We start from the raw sequence: 25,457 nt of genomic DNA, 5'->3' as shown, positions 1-25,457 counted from the left end.
AAATTTTGGAATTTTGACAATCTAGGCCAATAACAAGTGTAAGGGGGAAACAAATACAAGACAAAAAGACAATTTTGAACATCAAGGCGCATTGAAATTTAGGGCAAGCCCAACAAAAGGAATGTGACTTAAGGAAGATTTGACACTGCGATTGTGTCTTAATGGTGCATAACCAACCAAGACTATCCATTTGGCCATGAAGAATGCAAACGGCCAAGAAGAGTGCAAAGGTTGCCATGTAACCAATAGTGAAAAATAGAAACGTTTTGACAACATTAACAGATTAAGTAGAGGTAGAAGTAAATGGCATGAACCCTAGGAAAATGAAAAGTCATGACTAGGAAGAAATAAGGGTTGCCAAACATGGAATTAAAATTGATTACCACAAAACTTAAAAAAAATTGTGATTGAAAAAAGAATAAAAATTTGCATGAAAAACCATAGTGCCAAAAGTAATAACAATTGTTAGTGACAACTTGACTTGAGGTAAGAGTTAGTAAAAGACAACTAAAAGTTATCCTTTTGGTAGAAAGAAAAAGCTATAGCTAGTAGTTTGAGCATTCAACATATTTTCAACGTGGGTTTGGATAGGCAAAAATGATAACACACTGTACACCTAGGCAAGTTCCATTTTAGCATCAATACCAAAAGCAACCCCTTATGTCATAAAGTTCTATCATAGCTCAATATTGAATATGTAGTTTGAAACATAGCATTCAGCCTAGAGTATGGAACAACTTTTGTAACACATTCTACAACACCTCCATTTACAAGAGATAGACTTGCAGCAACTTGGTTTTTGGTTTGAAATAGCATGAAGATGATTCTCAACACTATCACAAATGACTTGCAACAAACCTTCTTGTAGAATTCCTAATCATGTAGGTTTACATGAATCACATAAATGAAAGATACACAACAAAATTTGGAATTGACCAAAACGTAAATCACAAATGTTTTAGTTGACAAAAGATTGCTTGTGAACCCAAATGCTCCTGCATCATTACTATAACTATCCATTGTATGTTATCAACTATAACTATAACCCATATGGGATATTTGTGATAAAAAAGTGGTGAATATAGTGGGGTACTAATTATTTTAAGTGATTTTTTTTTATAATAGTTGTCTAGTTTAGAAACCTTGTGTGAGGGGCTTTAAAATATTGTAGATAATTGTTTTTAGCTATAAGCTAGATGCCCAATAAAGGTCTAGTGAAGTGTTTTGTTTTGAATCCAATATCCAAGCCTTAGACAACATCTCCAAATGGACTCGAGCTTCTACCTATCTTTCAGTAAATCAAAAAACCTTCTAGGGTTAAGAGAAGCCTCGCTTTATGAAGCCATTGGTTGTTTGCAATTTGTAATCCATTAGTTAGTAATTAGCACCAGGAAGTTATTCTCTTGTGCGGTGTAGCAACAATAATGTGGAATCCTTTGTAATTAGAGCTTTGAAATATTGGGCTAGTTAACTATTTATGAATGAGACTAATATAGTAGAGAGTATAGACCAAATACACCTGTTGTGACATTTTCACACGTCGCCCCATTGCAAATGGGGACCCTCACTTTTTTGCTTTTAGGGTAGGTGTTTCGCTTAGGATGTCTTAGTTTAGCAGTAGTTTCCTAGTTCTAGCCTTTGCTTATGAGAGGATGTCGGTCAAAATGTTGGAAGGATGTTAAAATTGTTAAAATGGTCCTAAGTGTCAGGTTGCCTAAGGGTTTTGATTTATTCTTGCTAAGTGTTGAGTTTCAATTTTGCCTTGAAATTTGAACGTAAATATGCCTAAGTGAGTCTAAGTCGGAGATATTTTTGTGCCCAAGTGTTAAGAGGTCCTTTAGGGGTTATTTTCTTGCTCCTAGAAGGTAATTCAAGTCAAATTTGCACTTTATCCCAATGAAATCTCTATTTTCTCGCTCAAATTTTGATAAATTTGGCTAAGTCTTGATGCGTTATAATGAAATTTGAAGTATCGAGATGTTTTTGAGTGGAGAAATCATTGAATTCCCGATGAGAATCTATGTTTTAGTGGTCTAAAGGTCAAAAATCCTGATGGGAGGTGCTTTTCCCTCCACATTTCCGATGACCCATGGTTTTCCCCCACTCAAAATCTTGACGAGAGATGAATTTCCCCCAAATTCCGATGGACCATGTTTTTCCCCCATTCAAGTTCCCGATGGAAGGCGATTTTCCACTAGGAGGCCCACATTTTTCCCCTGAAATGTAGATGACTTTGATCCGGATGAAATTTCCTCTCCTGGTGAATATCAATTTTCCTCAGGACAGTTTATAATCAAGTTTGATGGATTTTTATGCAAATGATTGTCCTGATGAGTGGCGAATTTCTCCAAGTATGTGTTGTGATGATTTTTGATTTGGATAATCATCCAGATGGGGATCAATTTTCCCCAAAAGGCAATTGTGATGACTTTTGATGATTTTTTAATGTGGATTTTTTATCCAGACATGGGGCGATTTTCCACTAGGCTGTTTAAAGGCAAAGTTTTATCCCACTTTGCTTGTGTGGTGAAGTGTTGAGGCAAAAACAAGTTTAAAAAGGGCTTGCCTAGCATTAAAATAGTATTATAAGTGCTGACTGTGGCAGTTAAGTGGTTGATTGAAGGCAAGTTAGTGGTTTCCCAGCTAGGCGATTTTGACTAAGTGTCCATTGGACACCATTCTTGAGCTGGAGTTGCAAATTGGAGGATGATTTCACCTAGGCGCTGCCATTGGAGGAGGCTACAACAAGCTTTTGTTGCTGATTAAGCCATATTTGTCAATTTTGAGAAGTGGCCTCACCATTGGAGAGACCGCAATTTTGATAGATGGTGCAAATTTCAGACTTTGGGGTGATTTTAGATGATATTGCTGAACACCATTTTATTCAGATCAGAGCTGGGTGCCATTGCTGGAAGTTACTTTGACCTCATGGTTGGCTAGAAACTCCATTTTCAACTTACCAACCATTCCACACTTAGGCAATTTGATTGAAGGGTCATTTTGGAGCATTTTCTGAGGTTCACCATTGCTGCTATAAGTCTGAAACTCCATTCTTGGAGGCTGTCTTCAGACTAACTTGCATTTCCAGCTCCTCCACACTAGGGTGATTTCACTTGTGCACTCATTTTGGCGAGTTTGGAGACATTTGCTAAAACTTTCATTGTTAACATAAGTCTGAAACTCCATTTTCAGACTTGTCTTAAGACTTAAATTTTTATTACCAGCCCTCTACTTGCGCCAAGATTTGGCCATTTTGACCTTGGAGAGGTAAAGTACATCAAAAGCAAACATTTCATATGGCTACAACTACTTCAAAATGCTGATTCATGTTAGTTGCTGATTGTCTTCAGACTTTTGGGCAACCATTGTTGATTTGGAAGGTGTATTCAGACTTTGAAATTTGAAAATCAAACTTATCTATACTTCTTTCCAAGTAATTCCAGGCTTGTGGTTTACCGGACCCCATTCTTGACATTTTATTGAGTATACCAGGTTGTCTTCAGACTGAAACTTCATTTCCAGCCACATAGTTGTGCCCAGATGTGACCATTTCTGAGTTTTGAGGGGCAAAATAATTCAAATGCAAGCATGTGACATGGCTGTGACCACTTCCAGCCACTGGTTTCCATCATTTTCAGACTTTCAGAGGGTGTATTCAGACTTAAGAATCAGAAAATCAAACTTCAATACACCATTTTCTGAGTATTTTCAGACATTGGAGGGCATATTCAAACTTAGTCCTCAGAAAATCAGACTTTCATTACAACTTTGATATAAAAAATCAGTTACTTTCTGAGTGTTTTCAGACCTCCAAGTGATATTTCCATACCTGGGTATACAATTTTGGACTCCAAGAACTTGATTTTTTGAGTTTACAGGGGTGTCTTCAGACTTATTTATTGCAATCAGACCTAGGATTGCAATCAGACTTATCCTAAGTCTGAAAATCAGGTTTTCTTTAGGAGAATTTTCCAGATTTCAATCTAGACCTTCACATTTTCCAGAATTGGTGTTACAATTTTCTAATTGGAACCTAAGTTAAATTGATCGGATTACCTATCACAAGTTGGGACATATGTTGGGGAACAAAGTCCCTATGAGGTTTGTATTTCCACTCCATCAAATAGTGATCAAGTCAAACAAAATTTCAAGGACAATGAGTCTGGATAAGGGTCGGATTTCCACTTGAGGGAAGAATTACAAAGGAAGGGACAAATCAATTCAAATGAAGATCAATAACAAAGTTGTCTAGATAGGCATCAAATTTCCACCAAGTGAAAGAGTGGACAAGGATAATGTGGACGTTTTGAGGACTGATCTATTCATATGCGGATAGATTTCCCACCAAGGTTGAAATCAAGTTTATCCCATAGGTGTTTGATTCGATACTTGTTTATTTTGCAGGACTGTTATGAGGAAGGGATGCATGATGATCAAGGCTTGAAGAGGATGCATATTGCAAGGACAACATCACAAATGTGGATGAAAAAGAGCAACACTTCAAAGATTGGAAGAAGATTTCAGGACAAGGATTTCCAAAGGAAGAGATGTGGTCTAGATCAAACACGAAGAGGACTTCACCTTGATGGCGAACGAATGAAGGAAGGCGAATCCAAGACATGAGCACAAGGGATTTCACATCATGAAATCCGGAACTACATCAAGGAATCTCAAAGTCAAAGAATATTAAGGAGGAATCAGTTCAAGGAATTCCATATCATGAGGATGAAATGCAAAGTATCACAAGGAATTCCAAGCATCATGAGGAATGTTCAAGGATAAGTTAATCAAATCTACAAGCCAAATTGAGGTGACTTCCCAGACACCATTCGTTCAATCAAAGGGTACCAAGTCAACGTTCATTCAAGGAGGGAATAGGTGACACATGGGACTACATCAAATATTATTTATCTTACTTAACCCTCATCTCTCATTGGCCAATGTAATGGTGGTTGTAACAAACCTCTCATTTGTAAGGGAGAGATTTTTGAGAATTGTCAATTCTATGCTACAGATTTGAATACAAGTCATTGTTCCATTGATGGTGATTTTGTTTAAGTGTTGCATGCATTTGTTGTTCTCATTGTGTCCAAGTTAGATTAGAATTCGCTTTCAAGTATTTTAGATTGAATGAAGAAATTTGTTGAATGCATTTGTGTGGAATCCATCTAATCCATACCACTAGCCTCTTGCTGATTGTAAGTGTGCCTTGTGTGATCAACTTGAATTTTATGCGGACTTCAATTTTTATACGACCATTGTTATGCATTGCCTTGAATGGTATCAATGTTTGATGGTAATGATTTTAACATCTTTGAAATATACCTTAGATGATTGCACTAAGCTTTTGTCAACTGCTCGATTTGATGGTGAGACCTTGCCTAGTAGGATTCCATTGAATCATTCACCCTTTTCTTGCATTCTAGGCTTTAGAATAGAATTCCTAAACCTTTTCCCTTTTGTCCTTTTTTTTCAAATTCAAGTTAGTGTAGGAGAGCATGACAAGATTGCAATATCAGATGATCAAGTTCCAGCATTGTTCAAACGCCCAAGTATTCAAGCATTCATGTCCAATGTAAGTCCCCTTGTGATTCCAGCAATATCACATCAACCATTGAGCTTATCCACGAGTCAAGACTTGACATTTCGTAACCTTGGAGTTGTCTCATTTGATCGCAAAGCATAGCATTTGAGAGACTTTGTTCAAGAGAGGATAAGATACCTTGGTATTTTATTGTGTGTTCATATGTGCATAAAACACACATCAACAACACCCAAGCCTAGTAGTTTTCCCTTTTAAATCCTAGCTGTGAACAAATCTGGACATATTGGGCAAAGATTGGTAGATCTGAGTAGTGCTACACTAATCTGCTTAGTTCTGATTGGTTTGACTCACTTTGGGCTAATTAACTATGAAAGAGACTAATATAGCAGAGCGCGTAGACCAAATACATCCAAGCCTAGTAATTTCCCTTTTAAACCCTAGCTGTGAACAAATGTGGACATATTGGGCAAAGATTGGGAGATCCAAGTAGTCCTGCACTAATCTGCTTGTTTTTTATTCAATTGACCAAGGTTGAATAGATTTGCTTAGGATTGCAGTGGGTTCTTCCATTCAGAATATAGAACTGGTTTGGCTTTATGTTGAACTGGTTTGGCTTTATGTTAGGGTTTGATTCCTATATAGCTCAACAATTAGAAAGTTTTGGTGCCAATTTATCTCAAATTGAAAGGAATTTATTATTTAACAAATTATATTTGGAAATTTTACCCACAAGGTATTATTTATAATTTTTTCCCTTGTTTGGGCAAGTGTCTTGTTCTGATTGTCTCATTGAGTTGATCATTTTAATAAATTTCTCCAATACATCATTTGATATCCTCAGGCAATTGGTTTCCATTCGACAATTGTCTGATTGTGTTCCTCTCATCAAGCCGAGACTGTTTTGACATATAACTCTGATGCACCTTCCAATAATCCAAGCTGTCCAATTTGGTTGGTGACTGCAGATGATTCAGCATAGGACCAACCAAAGCGTTTGTAAACATTGGCAGATGCAATCAAATACTTGCAGTCTACTATATAGGAGTGCTTATCCAAGATAAAAGTGTCAAATGAACTTGAATTTAAGGTGGACAACCTTAGTGTCAAATATGATACCATTGATGCACATATCTTAACAAAATATGCATTCAAATATAGGACAACACCCAACAATGAAAACAGTGGTTTTTCCAACCTGCAAAATCTAGGCAGGTCTCAACACACACCTAAACTGGACTTCCCAAAATTTTATGGTGATGACCTTGCGAATTGGTTATATAGAGTCGTATTTTATAGTCTATTAAATTCCCACTATTTAAAAACTCTCTTCCACATCATTTCACCTAGAACATGTTTCTATTTAATGGTAATAATGGCTAGAAAATTACATCCTTTTCTCACCCAGGAAAAATTCTGTAAGGAGGTCCTTAGCTGATATGGTCCAAGCGTGTACCAATACTTCATGAGGGTCTTAATTAGACTACACCAAACACATTCAGTCTGTAACTAGCAAATGTGGTTCGAAAAATTACACAATGAGAAAAGCCAGCTTGATGAATGTTTTTTCAAAAGTTTTATCAGTGGTCTAAAAGACTAAGTTGCCAGTTCGGGTTCGGGCACCGGTTCGGGTTCAAGAACCCAGTTCGCCGGTATGACAAAATTTTGAAAAGGAGTTTGGGTTCATTTTGGGTTCGTTAGTACAAAAACAATATATATATATTCTATTATATTATATAATATTAATTATTATATATTATAAGACTACTTGCATTTGACCGAAAATGACTGCATACAAAACATTTATAATATTTGAAGCCTGCAAGTATGAATAGGCTTCCGGCAACAATGAATAGAGGCTGTGGCCAAGGAAAATGCCTTCCGCTGCTGCAAATGAAATAATATAGGTCACTAATGAATTCGGGTATCATCGCAGTCAAGCAGAGTGGAACGATACAAGAGTTGCAGAGCTCTTGGAAACCCCAATGCAACAGAAGCAGATGGAGGAACCCTGAGCGAACTCACAATCGAACCGAATCCAAACCACGTACCCGAACCGTATAGCCGAACCCGGTAACTTAGCTAAAAGATGGTATTTGTACTGAAGTCCAAGAGTTTAAGATTGCCACATTTAGGGAAGCTCTCAGCTTAATGAGATTAGCTGAGGACAAATTTGCAGCACATTGGCCTCTATGTAAAGCCTCACAAGCTAACATTTCGTTGACAATTCAGTTGCTTCTTCAACAAATAACAAATGATTCCACAACTATAGCCTACATATTCTTGGGATGGTAGCTACTTGCATTACAAAGGGCAAATTGATCTTTCTACAAATATTGCTCTTTAGGTCCTATTGTTACAGCCACAAACCGCTGCATGACACCTTAAGAAGATGACATGAAGGAAAATGTTTAACAAATCCACACATAAGCTAGGATATGGTGCAAAGATGGAAAATAGTCATAGATGACATTGTAAATCAGTTACATGACCATATCTTACACATCCATCAATAGATCCATACACTCCTTGTATTACTTTGAAAAGATAGCTTAATAAAATTGTTTACAAGGAATTTAGTGACCTCTAAAAAGGCAAACCAATTAAAAAGCAACACTTAAATTAGTAAATGTGATTAAGATAGTTTGTTAGGCTATTAAAAGCATACAAAATATTCATGGCTATGTTCAAACATTGAAAGATTGCGCTTTATCCTCTGGATAGTCATAGAGCTGTATTACAATGAAATAATGAAGACCAGAATTGTACATTCACTATGTTCTCTCTCTCAAATTTCAATATAGATAGCTTAGTGTTGACGTGTATTTTGTACACAATCATACACAGAATAAAATACCCAAAGGCATCTTATACTCTCTTGAATAAAGTCGCTAACTGCTGAAGATTTCGCAAGAAGGATCAGTTAGGATGACTCCAATGTTCTTGTAAGTAGGGTCTCTACGTGTGGATAAGCACCAGTGGTCGTTGTGATTTGCTGTGTCCTCAAGGGGCCTTACGTTGCCGAAGATTTTGCTAAACTAAACAAGCTTTTCAAAAATAACAAAAGGGATAGGGTTTGCAAGAGGTCTAATCTAATCTAACCCTAAGAATGACTTCATGTGGACAAGACTTGGCAAGATTCTACCAATTTCAATTTTGCCATAAATTAACAACTCAATTGAAATTGATGCGATCTTCTAAGCTAACAAATGATTTTCAACACATCAAAGATCAAAGACACTACCATGAAGGTACATATCCAAGATACAACAATGATTGAAGGTTTGAGTGATTCCAATATCTCCAGTCGACCACGCAAGATGTTCCTACAATCAGCAAGAAGCTAGTGGTTTGGAAAGCGAATCCTACCAAAGATCAAGTCCAACACTTTGTCCTTTGTCTTAACACACTACTTTGATTGAGAATGTTTCAAGAAAAATGAACAACCATGAAGATAACCAAGAGAATTGCAACAAAACACCATAACTTCAATATTTCATTGATTCCAAAGTCATCATGTACAACAATTGTTTGAATTCCTTCCTCAAAACTCAATCTTGCTACAAAAGTAAATTGCTTCTAAACTCTAATCTCTCTAATACATCAATAATCTAATCTTCTTCTCACATCTAATTATGAAAATGAAATGAAATGAGGGTATAAATAGCATCCTCAATTACAATGAATGGTCCAGATCAAAAGCAGATCAACGGTCAAGATCATGACACCTAAACCCTAATTAGGGTTTTATTACAAAAGTTCCCCTTTTATTGCACAACATTAAATGCATAGCCAATTATTAAATTTGGCACGAAAATCTAGGAGACATAGACCAATGACAATTAAGGTGCCATGTCATCTATAACAACCTCTCATCTAGAATCTTATTCCCTTTCCAATGCTCCTTTTTAGCATATGCAATGAATCTTGATACGATTCCTTCAATCTCAGCAATTGGAATCTCGGGAAGATTCTTCATTCTTTCTTCCAAGTGGATGACCTGATCAAATGCATCTAGAAGAGCTGCGTCCCATGTAAGCTCAAGTTCTTTAGTCTTTTCAATCAGGAGCATGGTAGCAAACATCTGGTCCTGTTGCTCATCTGTGATATTGGCGTCCTTGCAAAAGATGACCTTGATCCTATCCTCCAATTCCTGCAAATCCACATCTGTCTCAACTTCGATCCTCCTGCCAAGAATGGTACGTAGTACCTCAAATACTCTGTCCTGGATCGGGTTGATCACCTCCTCAACATGACTGCATCTAGTACTGATGTCCTCGAAGAGAACTTCCTTCATCTGGAGTAAGGTTGACCACTGAAGTAAACTGTGAGGTCCTCCATCCATAATCTTTTCCTGCGCTAAGACCTTCCTCGATGTTTGTCTAATTACTTTCAAGACAGGAATGATAACATCCTTGGTATGAGCAAAAGCGGCCACTGTTATCATCAAGTTATGGATGATCTCAAGAACCTGAATAGCTCTATGAATAGTCTTCATCATCCTTGTTGTAAATTCTACGGCAACTGTGTGAGATTTGTCCATCCAAGTACTTATACGCTGGACCATACTCCTGAATCTCTCTGCCTCACCAATTGATTGAAGGGGAAGTGCCTGTATGGGTGATCTTGCTGGATCCTGACGTCCTAAAGGCTGATTGAGATGGCTGAAATATGTTCTCCATGCACCGACCTCTCTCTCAAGCTTCCTATTCTTCTCCATTTCTTCTCTAAGCTTGTCCTTCAATGCCTCAAAGGAATTTGTGGCATCATCTAGTGTCTGCTCGGCTGTGGATGGACCTAGCTCAAATGTCTCTATATCATATTCCTCTGCTAGGATCTCACCTTCGTACTTGTCCACGGACGGTGTAGCTATCTGTAATTTTCTGGATCCAGTCTCATCTCTAATCATCTTGGACATCTTGGTAGCCTTTCTCTTCTCTGTCACTTCTTGGGAATGTCCAACAAGGCTCTCTAAATCAATCACATTGTCTTCGTCCTCGATCACAATCACCTTCGTTAATCTTTCCTTCAACCAATCTGGGATGGCTGATCTTGTCTCTTTGACCTGTATTTCCTTATGCAATATTTCTTCTTCTCTGTGAGGAGATGTTACTTCGTCATTATTCTTGTCTTCATGTAACTCATAATCTTGGAGAGATCCACTTGGTGACCCTTGAGGTACCTGTCCTTCTTTATCATTCTGAACCATCGACTCCATAGACTCTTCCACTTCAAGTGTCCTTTTCTCTTGTCGAGAAGATGTACCGGATGAACGATCTCGGCTGGCCTCTTGTTTCTTCTTGGAAGATTCTCTCTTTCCTGGTCTCTCTTTCCTCTTCGAGCCTCTTGGATGGAGATCGCCTTCACTTGCACTTCGAAGGTTGCCTTCATTTGCATTTCTGGGATTAGGATTACCTTCGCTTACACTAGCTCCACCTTCGGCTGGTTTCTCTTCCAAAGTGAAAGTCATAGCTATGCCTTGCTCTCTCAAATTCTGATGCTGCACATCAACCCATCTGCGAGTACAAGACAAGACTGGAGCCATCAAAGTATCTAGATCCACAACCTCGGGCTCATTCCAATCTAACCTTACTGATTTGCTTTCTCGATCATAGGATGACTGGAGATGTCTGCCACTGTCCTGTGCTTGGTCGGCCACTCTGTAAATCTTGCATTTCCTGATGAAATCCGAAGGCAACCTAGAATGCATCTTTCTTTTCACTTCAAGATCATCCAAGAGATTCATCATAAAATCTTCTATCTGAAACTCATGCTTAAACTTCCTACCGACTGTCTCCTCTATATATCCATGTGGATCAAATCTTTCCCTCAAAGCAAAGAATGAAAAAGAATACAAAGCTAACTCCTTCTCTGCGTCATCCATGGCTAAAGCATTAGGACATACCTCAACCGAATTGCCCAATATGATAGGTATCGGAACTCCATTTCCATGTCTGTGTCTGAATGCCTTCGCATAAGCTGCCAACTGTCTTGTTACCTCAAGTAACACTATTCTGTCTGTCGGATATCTCGGCAACATGTATGGAGGTGAAGGACATCCATGAACTCTGATATAAGTAAACTTCGGAAATTGGATAAACCAAGCACCGTACCTCTTTACTAGTTCCTGCGCATCCTGAGATAATCTATTGTGAATCCCGCCTTGCAACGTCCTTGTGATGTTCATAGTGAAGGTATCATTAACTAACTTGTAGTTGCTTCCTGGCGGATGATGCAAGTGAACATAGGAATCACAAACCCTGACCTCGCCGGGTCCTCTTCCAATCACTCCTCTGTGAGGTAGTCCTGCGTACTCGAAGCTCCTGATCAAGGCATAGATGACGTATGAACTCATGTGGAAGGACTTGGTAGCCTTGAGTCTCCTCAACTGTACGTCCAAGCAATGGCTAATCATTCTAGCCCAATGAATTGTTCCTTTTCCCTGAACTATCACCTGGATGAAGTAGAACATCCATTTTTCAAAATAAAAAGCTTGAGGTGCACCTGTGACTCGGTTGAGCATTGTAATCAAATCTCTGTACTCCTCCTGGAAATCAATCCTATCTGGTGTGTTCGGTACCTTGCTCAGGCGAGGACGACTCTTGAGTAACCAGTTCTTGTTGATGATGCTTAGGCAAGCATCTGGATCATCTTCGTACATGGACCTGGCTCCTTCTATGCTCTTGTAAATCATATCTCTGTGCTCTGGAAGATGGAAAGCCTCACTTATAGCTTCCTCTGAAAGATACGCCAAAGTGTTTCCTTCCTTGGACACGATCGTTCTGGACTGGGGATCATAATGACGAGCACACTCGATCATCAACTCATGGCACTGTACTGCTGGAGGGAAGCCGGCCGCCTTAATGATGCCACTTTCAATTATCCTCCGGGCGACAGGTGATGGCTTGCCAATGTAAGGGACCTCTCGAAACTTCTTTGTGCTGAAGTTGCCCAAGTTGGTATCTCCAATGTTGCTCCATTTAGACACGATCTTGGTCTCCACCTCTTCGGTCTTTTGATCTTCCTTCATGAGAGCTGGACGACTGGTGGATGCTCCCGCCTTCGGGGTCGCCATACCTACACAACATTTCATAATAAGTAACTAGATATTGCAATGCATAACATAGATTAGATTAATTTTAGGAAACTTCATGATAAGTCCTTGAGTTATCATTTCCTAAAAATGATTGAGCTACTGGAATTCAAAATTTTCAAAATTCAAAATTTGAAGCTATGACGATCAAAATTCAAAATTTAAAACAAGGGATCACATCGCCATACCTCACTTGAGAGCTTAACTCTAAAATGCAAAACAAGAAAATTCGCCTAGGCAACAATCGAAATTTGGTGACTTCAACGTGATCTCTCTCAAGCTATCAACTTCGCCACCCTTGGGATGCCTTTGACGTGATCTTTAATATCTTTGGCAAGTTCGCCTCACTTGAAACTTCAAGTTCGCACTCCCTTGATGATGTTTGCGCCTTCCTTGGAATGGAAATTCGCTCCACTTAAATACCAATCGCACTTCTCCAAAATCGCATATGGAAGATGATAAAATGATAATGTGAAAATGAAAATTTTCACCCTCCTTTTATAAGCGCTCACCTCTCATTTACCTCTAGGCCGACTTTGCCAAAATAAAGAAATTTAAAATGATTTTTTAAATAAATTTAAAGGCCGACTTTTGTAAAATAAACAAATAAACACCAAGCGCCCCATTTTATTATTTAAAATAATAATTAATTAATTAAATGCCATCGTTCTTTAATTAATTTGATTTTTAAATAGGCAAAAATTAATTAATTAATGCTTATGCGCAATTTTTAAATGCTATCAATTGATTTATCGATTTTTTCTAGCATTTAATAAAATTTAAAAAATTGTTTTAGCGCCAAAAATTGGAGGAGGGAAAGATACAAACCCCATCGCTCTGGTCCCTGGGAGAGGGACAGGAGCGAATTATCCTTTTGACCTTGATTCTTGTGCTTTTGACGTTCAAAACCATCATCTTCACGTTGAAACTGGCATATTTGCAAGGAATTTCGAACTTGATTCACTTGGTTTCGTAAATGAATGCCTCTTGTGGCCATCATCGCCTTGGTCCCTTGGTGAGGGACAGGAGCGATCTTGGTGTTTTCTCCTTGATCTTAGCTTCTATGATCACCAAATTTCATCATGAGGAAGAAACAACGTTATCCTTTCGTTCCATGCTTGTTCTACTTGTCGTTAACAAGGCACTTTGATGCTTGGAGGATTATCGCCCTGGTCCCTGATTGAGGGACAGGAGCGATGTTGTCTCCTTGGCCCAATTGATCTCCTTTCGACGTTCAATTTCTTTGCATATCATCTTCTTAAGACACCTTGGCCCCTGTGTAACCTTGTACGTCCTTGAATTGGCGTGTTTTTTGAAGGATTTGGCCAATATGGTAAATATCGCCCTGGTCCCTGACTGAGGGACAGGAGCGAATTTGAGCATCCTGGGCTCAACCTTGTTTGTATCAACTTGCAATCACTTTCACCATGTAGAATGAGGTCCTTTGATCCCTCCTGGACACTTAAAACTTGATAAACCCTCAAAACCTAGGCCCTCATAGAAATTTCGCTCTGGTCCCTGACTGAGGGACAGGAGCGAATTTGGGCATTTGGTGCAATTCTTTCAATTTTAGCGGTCCTTGTAACTTTGTCCTTCGTCGAGACGCTTCAAAACGTCCTTGCCTCCATGCATCCTGACTTGGAGTGGTTTGAACTTGAGTGGAAGGCAAGATAATCATCATTTCGCCCTGGTCCCTGGCTGAGGGACAGGAGCGAATTTTCGTGTGCAAGCTCAATTACACTTTGCCAACCCCAAAATTTATCTTCAACGATCTTGTTGTGCATCCCTTCATTCGTCCATGGCTTGGAGTTCATTCAAACTTGGCGAGAAATTGACCTAAGGCAAAATCGCTCTGGTCCCTTGGTGAGGGACAGGAGCGCCTAGGCCAATTTGAGTCTCCTATTGATGTCTTGTAATCTTCAATTTGTATTCAACGGGTTCATTTCACCCTCCTTTCTTGCCTTCAAACTCAAAACTTGCTTGCTTTTGCCTGAATTTTGCCCTATGAAGAATTTCGCTCTGGTCCCTAGGAGAGGCACGGGAGCTACACTGAATTTCGCCCTGGTCCTTGACTGAGGGACAGGAGCGAACTTTGCATTTTTGGTCCGTTTTCCTTCACGAAGGCACTTCAAGTTATATTCAATTGATAAAACATATCTTCTTTGATCTTTTCAAATCGTCAAGTTGCTTAAATCCTGCAAGGACAAGGCAATGTTTGATTTTAAGCTCCGGTCCTCCACTGAGGGACAGGAGCGATTTTCACCCCTGTGGCATTTCCGTGCTCATGAAATTCTTCAAATTATATTCAACGGAAAGATCATGCCTCCCTTTACCACTTCCACTCGAAACATCATCTTGATCCTGCAGGGACAGTAAGATTTTTGAAAACGAGCTCCGGTCCTTCACTGAGGGACAGGAGCGATTTTGCTCCTACAGGCCAAAATATCATGATTTCGGGATTACAATCACTTCACAAGGCAAAAACAAGACCTTTCCAATGCCCGGGATCAAATATCAAAATTTTCAAAATTTGGTCAAAATCACTCAATTGGACAAAATTCGCAATTTCATCATTCACACTTAGACAAATTTAGACTCTTCATTCAAAATTCCAATTGAAAATAGACCAACTCACTTAGCCACTGGCGAATTCACTTTATTCAAAATTGCACCCTACGAAAGGAAGCTCGAAAAACTCTCAAGATTGACTGGACTCTGGCCCCAAAACGCAGTAACAGAAACCCTAAGGCTTGGCCCTAAATCCAGACAACTGACAAACTAAACCAAAACCCTAAAAAGCAAAGCGAAAGGCGAGCAAAAACGAGCAAAAAGAGGGGGGTCCCCATTTAAATGGGGCGATGTGTGAAATGGTCACAACACTTAGGCAGGCTATACACTTCCTCTTCTCTGTTATTTTTTGCAATCATGTCAACCAACCAACCATTTTTCTAGTGCTAAATTGTGCATTTAAAGAACTTGGGTTCACACATTGAAGGGAAATTTTTTACATTTCAATCATCTCATTATTGCCAATGAGATTTAGACAAATTCCATCATGAATGTGGATCACTAGAACACCCCAGGGCAAAAGAGAAACTAGGAAACCACACAGGAAACCACTTTTGGCTCATCCGCCACTTAACCAGCATTAAACTTGCCGCCACATGGGGCTCAAGATGAACAGCCAATCCATACCTTGCAGCATGTCAAGTCCCGAGGAAGATTAGGTACATACCATCAAATGGTGAAGATATAGCCAACTGCCAACTAGGTAGGCTGTAGGAGCTAAAATATTTGAAATAACCTGTGAACTTGAAGCACAAGCCATGGTAGGTAAGGATGAATAATGGATGGTAAGGTAGGTAAACATTTTGAACATGGTTTGAATACTAGGCATCCAAGTGGCAGCAAAGGGCATTGAATGGTAGATGGGTGTGAAAAACATATCAAACACCGCAAGAAGATGAGCAGAGGGAATTATTAACTACTATCCACATCAGCACACAAAACCTCATTATTATTACATTATTCAAAAGGAAATCAACTACCACCTTGGAAGTCACATTCCTTGTGGCATCACTTCTACTCCTTTGGTGATAGTTGGTCGTTTCAAGTATCCATCTGTAGACATTAGTTGACCTCTTCACTATTTCCATTATGAAATCTGTGCCTCATTGCAAGAAAGGAGCTTCAATTGAATGGATGTAAGAAAAAGTGCGCTTGAATTATTTTTATTTTCCCTACAAATCTTTGGTAGGTGTTACGCCTCCTCACTCTAAGTGCCACATATTTGAATAATGTTGGCCACCAATAACTTGTTCTTAAAATATTGTGTGGTGGTCTTGGCCATGAAATGCCCACCGCAAATATCTTGGTGGCATTCATTTATTTCTCGGAGGGATTGCTTTTGATCCAAACACTTGAGAAGTAGCCCATCTCGATTTCTCTATATATTCAGCTAGAATCAACACATACACTTGTGATTGCAATTTAAGTGTTCTATACTGATTTCGAGTCATTTTGGAAGGGCAGTTCATGTTTTAATAAATAAACTACCACCTCCGTATACCATGGGTTGTCTTTTAAATTACAAGGGAAAACATCAAGGTCAACATTAACTTCATATACCCCCATTGCATTTAGGTTTGCTTATGTGATAAGCTTCACTAGGCCTTCTCCTTGAACTAGCTTCATTGTCTACACTTCCAAATTGTACTCCCGAATTTTGTTGATCCACTTGCATCTTTTTCCTGAATCCATGAGATATGATCTGGCAACAATTTCTGAATCCATGAGATATGATCTGAAGTTCTTGACTGCCTTGACAAGTGTGTATACATGTTTTTCATAGCTGAGTACTTTACTTTTGCACCTTGTAAGGTCTTGTTAAAGAAGGCAATGGGCTGTTATTGACCATCCTTGTTCTTTTGAAGCAACACACCAACAATGGTGTAAATTGAAACAAAGGAGAAAAGCTGGGAAGGTCTGAAGTAATCTAGACTTGCCAAGACCAGTGCTTGCTCTAGTGCTTCCTTAATTTCACGAATGCATCAGCTAGTTCCTTGCTCCACATGATTCACTGTTTCTTCTTTAGCATTTTGGAAATGCTCTGGTTTTCTTTGTAAAGTTGGGGATAAACCTTCTCACAAAGTTTATCTGTCCAAAGAAGGATTGTGCACCCTTGATAGTTTTGGCTTGAGGAATAAGGTCAATAGCTTTCACTCTATTAGGATCTATGTAAAATCTGATGCAATGTGCCCCAACAATTTACCCTCCTCAACACCAAATACATTCTTCTTACGATTTAGTGAAATACAATATTAAAGGCACCTTTTGAATATTTATCTAGATGTTTGCAATGGTCAGACCTATTTTTAAAGTATGCAGGGCTGCCATCCTAGTAAACTACCAAGATTTCATCAATAAGTACCGCAAAATCTACATCCATTCTTCAATCCAAATGGCATTGTTTCATAGACATAGGCACCTCAATGAGTTGTAAAGGTTGTCTTATGCTCCTTTGATTACTTGACTACCACTTGATTATAATCGGAGAATCCATAATCATAGACATCAGTTTGGAATTGGCAACCTTTGCAACAAATGATCCATGCTTGGCAAATGATAATGCTACTAATTATCCTTAAGAGACATGATATTCAAGTTTCTGAAATCTACACATAATATGATGTCTCCATTCTTTTTTCTCACTGACACTAAACTAGACACCCATGAGGAATGCCTAATTGACCTAATGATACCACTAACTTCATCAATTCCTTATGTATTTGAAGGACTAATGTGGGATTAATAGGTCTTAGCTTCTGCCAGAAAGGTTTTGTATCAGGTTGCAGGGGTATAATGTGTTGGAACAAGTCCCCTTTATATGCTTTGAGCTCATCGTATGACCAAGCAAAGCATCCCTTAATTTTTTTCAGCAAGCAACTGCTTTTCTATGGGCTTTAATTTCTTTCCAATGTAGTACATTTTGCGCATAGCATCAGTTCCCAAGCCAGCCTCTTCTACATTAAAGGCAATGTGGAGAAGGCAACTGCACATTAAATTTGAATGTTGCAACTGCCAAAAAATTAATGTGATGGCATTTTCTAATTTGTCAATTCAGTCAATTCCAACTGCTACAAAAACTCCAGGGTGTCCCAAATTGCATAGTGGCACAGTTTTACTTGAGGGAAAAGTTGAAAACCAACTTTGAATCATCTAGGATCATCAGACATATTACCCCATACTTGTGTGCAATATTCAAACCCAACATGAGAGCTTTATATTTTTCAATGTTATTAGTACAATGGAAACATAGTTTGAAAGAGAACTTAAGATTTTCATTGCTATGCTAGACTAGAACAACATCTGCACCTAATCCATCTCTTGAGTACATACCATTAAATAACATAGTCCATAATTTGTTTCCATTACTAATGGGATTAGGGCAGTTAGCAAGGCTACATGTGTAGTGCCTTGGATCATCTCAATATTTAATGAATTTATCAGGGCCAGCCTCTAAATATAATGCCTCATTTGTAGCCCTGTTAGGATCTTCAGTAGTTTGCAACTTTGCATCATCCTCTTCTCCTGATGTAACTTGTTTTTTTCGTCACATAGAGGGATGGTGACATAGGATAGATACATTTGAATACTGTTACCGATGAATACCACCCATTTTCTAGACAATATACCCCAACTAGCAGGGCAATCAACAATAATTATAACCATCAAGAAAGATTTTATTGGGCATGTAGCAAGCCAGACCTCTCCATCTTAAATAATACCTATAACATTTACCTGTTGAGGATCTATGTCAAAGTATTTACTATAACATTTTGAAATGTGTAAACCCAACTTATTCATAACTTCAAGAGACATCACAATACTAGAGGCTTTGAAATCCAACATCCAATTGAGGACTTACATATGCAAGTAGGGATAAATTTAATATTTGGTTGCAAGTATAAATATCCTTACCTTTAGCTACATGCTTATCCTTTTTGGCTCCATCTTGCTCTTTATGTAGTAGTACTTGAGATTGTCTTGGTCTAGTACTTGGGTCATTAGATTGAGTGGATTTATCCCACATTGATTGTACCTTGTATGCCATTCTTTGTAAGGGCTTTATATCGAGGTTGTAGTAAAGCAAATATTATCCTGGAATCATATTTTGTAAAGAGATTTCCTCTCAAGGAGGTTGCTACCTCAAAGAAACCTGTGATTCTTGTTATCAATATAAATATAATTGTACCTATTTCTGAACATAGTGAAGTTTTTGCATGCTATCGTTTTGTTAATATTTTGTAGGTAAAAGGATCCTGACACTTAACAGGTTATAGGATTTTTTTGGAGGTTTCAATGGAATTCAGAAGTGTTAAAGTTAAGACAGGTTATTTTAATTAATTCCAGATGAGCTTTCAAATAAAGGAATAATTGTCAGCACTTCATTTTTACACCTTTTGTGTGTATCCCTCTCTTTGATTGCTAAAATATATTTATGGACAAGTTAACCGCTGGCACTCAATTTTGGTAATTTTTAAACAAGACATATGTTGTTTTACTCTCTATAGCTTAGCCTGCAGAACAGGAGAAAAAAGGACTTGTGTAAATTTTCTTCTCATGAAAAAAATAAAACTTTACAGTTTATGTGCATGTTTATATTTGTCAATTATGGCTAGCTTATAATGGTTTATTGGGCTTACGTAATCATAAATATACTTCATTGGATAATAGTTAATGAACATGAGTCAAATTAAAAGCTTGTAAGCAATTTCTGAGAAATTAAATTTGAGGTTTGTTTTGGAATCCAGACTCCAAATAAATTTTTAAACAACCATTAGGGAGTGATTAAGCAATGTTATCTGTCCATGCATCTTCTTAGGATAATCTAGTTTTGGATTGATTTTTTTTTTGATAGGTGTGCTTGTTTCTAAAAAGCTTACCTATTGGTTATTGGTCAACATTTTATGTGGAATAATTGGTCACTTCTTGCAGTTAGAAAACCATATGAAAAGACTTGATGAGGACTTGCTTCAGTTTGCAGAGGACCTAAAGCAAGGTAATATGAGTAGACTGTGAACTATGCACGCTGTTTTAAATTTGTACATGAAGAAAAATATGGATAATTTCTTCAGTGATGAGTAAAGGAGTGAGATTTCATGAGGCATTAATAGATGTATACATAATTGAATTTTTATGTGTGATAGCATTATATTTTTAGATTAGGAGTTTTACTGCTCAAATGTTAAATGCTTATTATATGGTTGTAATCGTTCGACCTGAATACGAACAGAAGGGAAAATAGGCCCTGATGAGCCTGCAATTCTTCCACTAATTAGCTCAAGGGAAGAAAGAAAGAAAAGTTATTTCTTTACAACGCAAACTAGGAAGCTTGAACTAAAAGCTGAAAGAGACTGGGAAAAGGACCGAGATAGGGATTTCGAGCTCATGCCTCCTCCAGGTAGTCACAGGAGGACCATTCCTGCTCCTGTTGATGTAGATCAGCCCAATGATCCCAATGAACCTACATATTGTGTCTGTCATGAGGCATGTTTTGCATCCAACTTAGTTTGTATCTGAAAATAGTACTTTTTTACATCATAATTTGAATATTTTTATTTATTTATTTACTTTGTAATTTCATTTGTTTTTCTGCATCTCGAAACTTCTTATCATTTTCTTTCCAAAAGTAAATGCTGACTAGTTCACATTGTAGTAAATTTCATTCCAGGTTTCTTTTGGAGATATGATTGCCTGTGATAATGAGAACGTGAGTAGCTATCATAAATTTAATTTAATTTTCTTTAATGGTTTGATTTAACTTTTGCACTAGGATGCTCATTTACTGAAATGTGGTTCTATAAAGTGTGAAGGTGGAGAATGGTTTCATTATGCATGTGTTGGTTTAACCTCAGAGACACGCTTTAAGGGGAAGTGGTATTGTCCAACGTGCAAAATGCTGCCACGGAAGGGTGTTTCAGACCCTTCTATATGATAGAAATGGATATAATTTACATTAAAACTACAGATGATTTTAGAACCTCAAATGGCAGTGAAGTTATGTACATAATATATCCTTGTTTTAAGTAATGCAAGAGTCAAATTATTCTACCTGTCTCTGGATTTAAGGAAAGTATCCTTTTTCAAAGCTGCTGCAGGTTGAAATCTCAACGTTTTTGCTGACATTTTGAGTCTTTCAAAATGGTGAGACCATAGATGTTATATAAAAAGCTTTTCGAAACAACTGTGTTAGTTTTGGTAAAAGAACTGCAGAAAAATACCCCAATAAGTAGTGTTTCTTTAACAAATACAAAAAATAATTATGGGAAATTCCTGATCTAATAAAAATCAGATATATTTTGATCGGCAAAGAACCTTGTATCTGGCATTTGGCTGCCGCAATCTATTAAATATTTATCCAATACTCTTTTATAGAACATAATTTTATATGCTGGACTGCACATTGCTGGGTTACTTTTTATGGAATAATTGGGGAATTATTACTTTTGATTTACATCTTTATTGAATATTATCAGAATGTTTAATGATTCACTTAGGCCTTGCTTACAAAGTCACAAATTTATGCTGAACGTTTTTACTTAATGGGCCTATTTGCTAGGCACTTTTTGACATTCTCTAAATGCTTTTAGACCATTTTGGATAATCAGAGCATAATGTATTAATTAGACATATTGGATCTGAAAACTAATTCAGGGCAGTTATATAACAATCCAGTGTATTATTTTTTTATGCATTGGATCACTTATAACGATTGCCAATCACCATTAAATGGCAATAAAGGGTTATAATAGAAAACATCTCAACATGCAACAAATTGCACACATATATATGCATGAACAACGTTGTACTTTGCAGAAACCCTTGAATAGGTAGAAAACTTCAGTGAGAACGAACTATGTTTTCCATGCCATAAATCCACAATTATACATGTTTTACAATGTCTCAACAAGTCTTACAATACATCTGTAGACTGTTCTAAAGACGAACGTTACTGTAACTGTACTCATTATTCTATAGAATAAAAGATTGAAACTTTTGTAATGAGAGAAAATGGATTTCAACATTTGTATGCACATATACTACGAACTCCTTGAAATGGATCTACTGTTCACACTTGTAGTAGTCTAGAGACTCGTTGCATTAACTCTCAATATACAATCTTTGCTGAATGTGAGTTACTTATATAACATTGTTGGCCACGAAGTTGCAAGCTTCCCACTTCTAGATACACAATTAATCCCCAAGGCCAGAAAAAGTTGTCATCAAGAGGATAGGGCAGAAACTCATCAATAGAGTATGGAGAACTTTTGTGGAGGTGTTATTTTATTACTCCAAATAAAATAGAACCCTTGCCACTTGTCTACAGCTAGATTCACAACTTTTTGCATGCAGGACTTTAATGGATTTGTATTCTTGGTGTTTAGTATTTTACAGATGATTCTCTTCTATTGGAAGATATCTCTCGGTATATTTTACATATATATTTTTAATATAAGTATACTAGTAACAAGACAATTAAAGATAAACCTAAGTTGCTGAACTGGGTATGAGAATTTGGGGGTTGGGTACGTTTTTGGTATGTTTATTCTATGTATGATATATATGTAGCTAAAAAATAGAATTAAGTTTAGAATGCCATATACCAATACATATGCTAAACAAAACCATTACAAATTTCATATTTTGAAACATAACATATTAATTTAAATTTAGTTTTCAATATCAAAATGATCAAACTCGAATCTCATGATAGATAAGTTTTGAGTTCACTAATCAGCACTATATGTCTTAAGAATATTGAAATAATCAAACTAGAATCACTAAACATTTCAGCATCTAAAAACACGAACCCTGGATGTACCCACAAGAGATTCATTTCAGAATCTGATTTTGGAACATTTCGTACCCAGAATCACCCAGGAAACCCCACGATTCGGCAACTTAGAGATAAATGAATTAAGGTTTTTAGTGTACCCCTAGTCCTATGAATCACAAAGATTATCACTAAATTGACATCAGCATTGGTTGTAATTTTGTGAATAGACCTATAAAACCTCTAATAAGTAGATATACACACCCTTGCACAGGTAACATAAGATAACATTAGTTTTGTTTCCCTACAAATGAGTTCTAACATTAGTTTTGCTTCCCTATAAATGAGTTCTCTTGAGTTGTACATGCACACGAGCAAGGTGGAAAGGGACCAACATGATCCTCTGATAGTGAGATACAAATATGGAATAACTTACTAACTACTACAATTGCTTGAGAGAGATTATCTTCTACTGATCTGTTTAGTCTTTCACCTTCTAGTCTAGTGCCTACTTCAATGGACAACAGAGTCGGGGTTTGCAAGGAGAATGAGAACATACATATAAATCTGCATTCGAACTAGAGCTGCAAATGCATACAAACTTAGAGATTAAAGACAAACTAGAGGTAAGCATATTTCAAACAACCATTGCAAGTCAATGATATCCCATATGTAACAAGAAAAGAAAATTACAAACTATTTTCACAACCCGCCATGGAGAATTCCACCAACAGACAACTTATTGCATTATCCATTCTTCCTTGTATTTACAATGCATGTTCTCACACTTATCAAGACTTGACTTGCATCACTAGATGTTTTCAAATAAATCAAGACAAACACAAGTAGAAAACCGTTCAAGGACTGCCCCTACATACAACTTCGATTCATATTTATATATAGAGCTCACAGTTAGCCGCAAGAGTGCAAATACACACGTGGCAACACAATTACATTGCTCAAGCCTTATCACAGTTAATATAAAGCTACATGTACAAATATTGTACATGCACCAACACAAGATTAGTTGCAGAGTATAAGAATGCATGTGGGAGAAGTCTCTCCTTACGTGTAAATTATCTCAGTTAAGATGTAGACTTGTAATAGCATGCTCATGCTTCTTTGTATTTATTTCAGACCTTGTACATCTTCTGTTATACGGGACCATCCTCTCCCATAACGCTAAAGATCATATTTGTTCAGATTCAAGGGTTTACAATAGCATGGAACCCATATGGTATCGTGCAAACTTGACCACAATCCATGTTTTGCTCATACATGTGCATAAATACAACTTCATTATGAAAGAGGTCGATATTCTATATAAAATCCCTTGTTCTGTTACATCATACGACTTCTAAAGTATTAATAATATCTACACGACCCCTCAAGTCACCAATACGTTCAACCATATTGCCAGAGGCAAGGAAAGTACATGTGCCCATTTGTAGCAAAAAACAACCTAAAAGTCTACTTTGACTTGCTCCCACAAGACCATAGCACTATCATCTAGGAAGAAGAAGAAATTATTTTTACGTCCACGAGGCTAAATATAGCCTATGGGACAAACCCCTTCAGAAATCAACTTTTGCATTACAACTCTTTTCTTGTGCAACGTGATGATGAGAGCTCCTAGCTTCTCCACAAACCCCTCACTGAATAAATTATCCCAAGAGATGACCGCAAGAGTGTTTTCATAACTATCCCTGCTGGCCTCGAAAGTGTCACATTCTAGAATGACACGTTTTTCTTTTTCAACCTTACCCAAAGTGCAAAACATGCACACTCTTCCTCCCAAGTTTCTTTAGGTCTTTTCCAACGTCTAGTTTCACACCGGAGCTGATGAGAGTTAGTTCTTAATTGAGCAATGAGGATTTTGGCTTTCCACGATAAATTGGCCCCTATGTACGCTTTTTGTTGATGGTTACAAGAGGGGTTGAACTCTTCAATATAACCTCCCCAGCTCCTTATCCCAAGTGCGCTCGTGGAACTTATCTATAACATGCACCTTTATCTCCTTACTATTTGTGGGGCACATGTTCAAGTAAATATCCCATTTTCTAAACCTTTTGCTATTTTGTCGCATCCAAGTCTTCTTTCTTTTGTATACTGTGTCATTGAAGATGATCTTAGACCATTGACCCTCTTCCATTTGCTCAATTCTTTTCAAATAACAAATGAGTCTCGTTAAAGCGATTGCCTCCATAGGCACAACTCCCACTTCACTCAACATGATATCATAGGGGACTGAGCTTTTGAGTTTGAACTTGTTTGTAATCAAATGTTTTTGGATCTGCTCAATTTGTTTCCATTGTAAATCAGAGGTGTTGTTGGCCCATACTTCGCAACCATAAAGTACAACCAGAAGCACTAAAAGCTCAACGAGAGTTTGGGTAGTTTTCCAATCCCATAACTCTGCCTCTTTGCACCGATTTTGAAAAGCATAGAATGCTTTCCAACCTCCCAACATTCTCTTCTTTCTGCAC

The 25,457-nt window shown here is 37.6% G+C and overlaps 1 protein-coding gene across 2 annotated transcripts in view; it reads left to right on the top strand.

The window, feature by feature from the left end:
- Positions 1–21,248, top strand: part of LOC131072617 (PHD finger protein ING2) — a 42,909-nt gene extending 21,661 nt beyond the window's left edge. For both annotated transcript variants that reach the window (XM_058008839.2, XM_058008838.2), the window contains exons 4-7: positions 20,133–20,196; positions 20,431–20,684; positions 20,869–20,907; positions 21,004–21,248. In XM_058008839.2, coding sequence (XP_057864822.1) covers positions 20,133–20,196; positions 20,431–20,684; positions 20,869–20,907; positions 21,004–21,132 — 486 coding nt within the window. In that variant the 3' untranslated portion in view covers positions 21,133–21,248. The remainder of the gene's footprint in view (positions 1–20,132; positions 20,197–20,430; positions 20,685–20,868; positions 20,908–21,003) is intronic.
- Positions 21,249–25,457: the final 4,209 nt, after the last annotated feature.

This window comes from Cryptomeria japonica, chromosome 10 (assembly GCF_030272615.1).
Source record: "Cryptomeria japonica chromosome 10, Sugi_1.0, whole genome shotgun sequence".
In the NCBI taxonomy this organism is placed as follows: Eukaryota; Viridiplantae; Streptophyta; class Pinopsida; order Cupressales; family Cupressaceae; genus Cryptomeria; species Cryptomeria japonica.
Note: the sequence above shows the minus strand (reverse complement) of the source record. Positions and strands in the feature narration are given on the sequence as shown.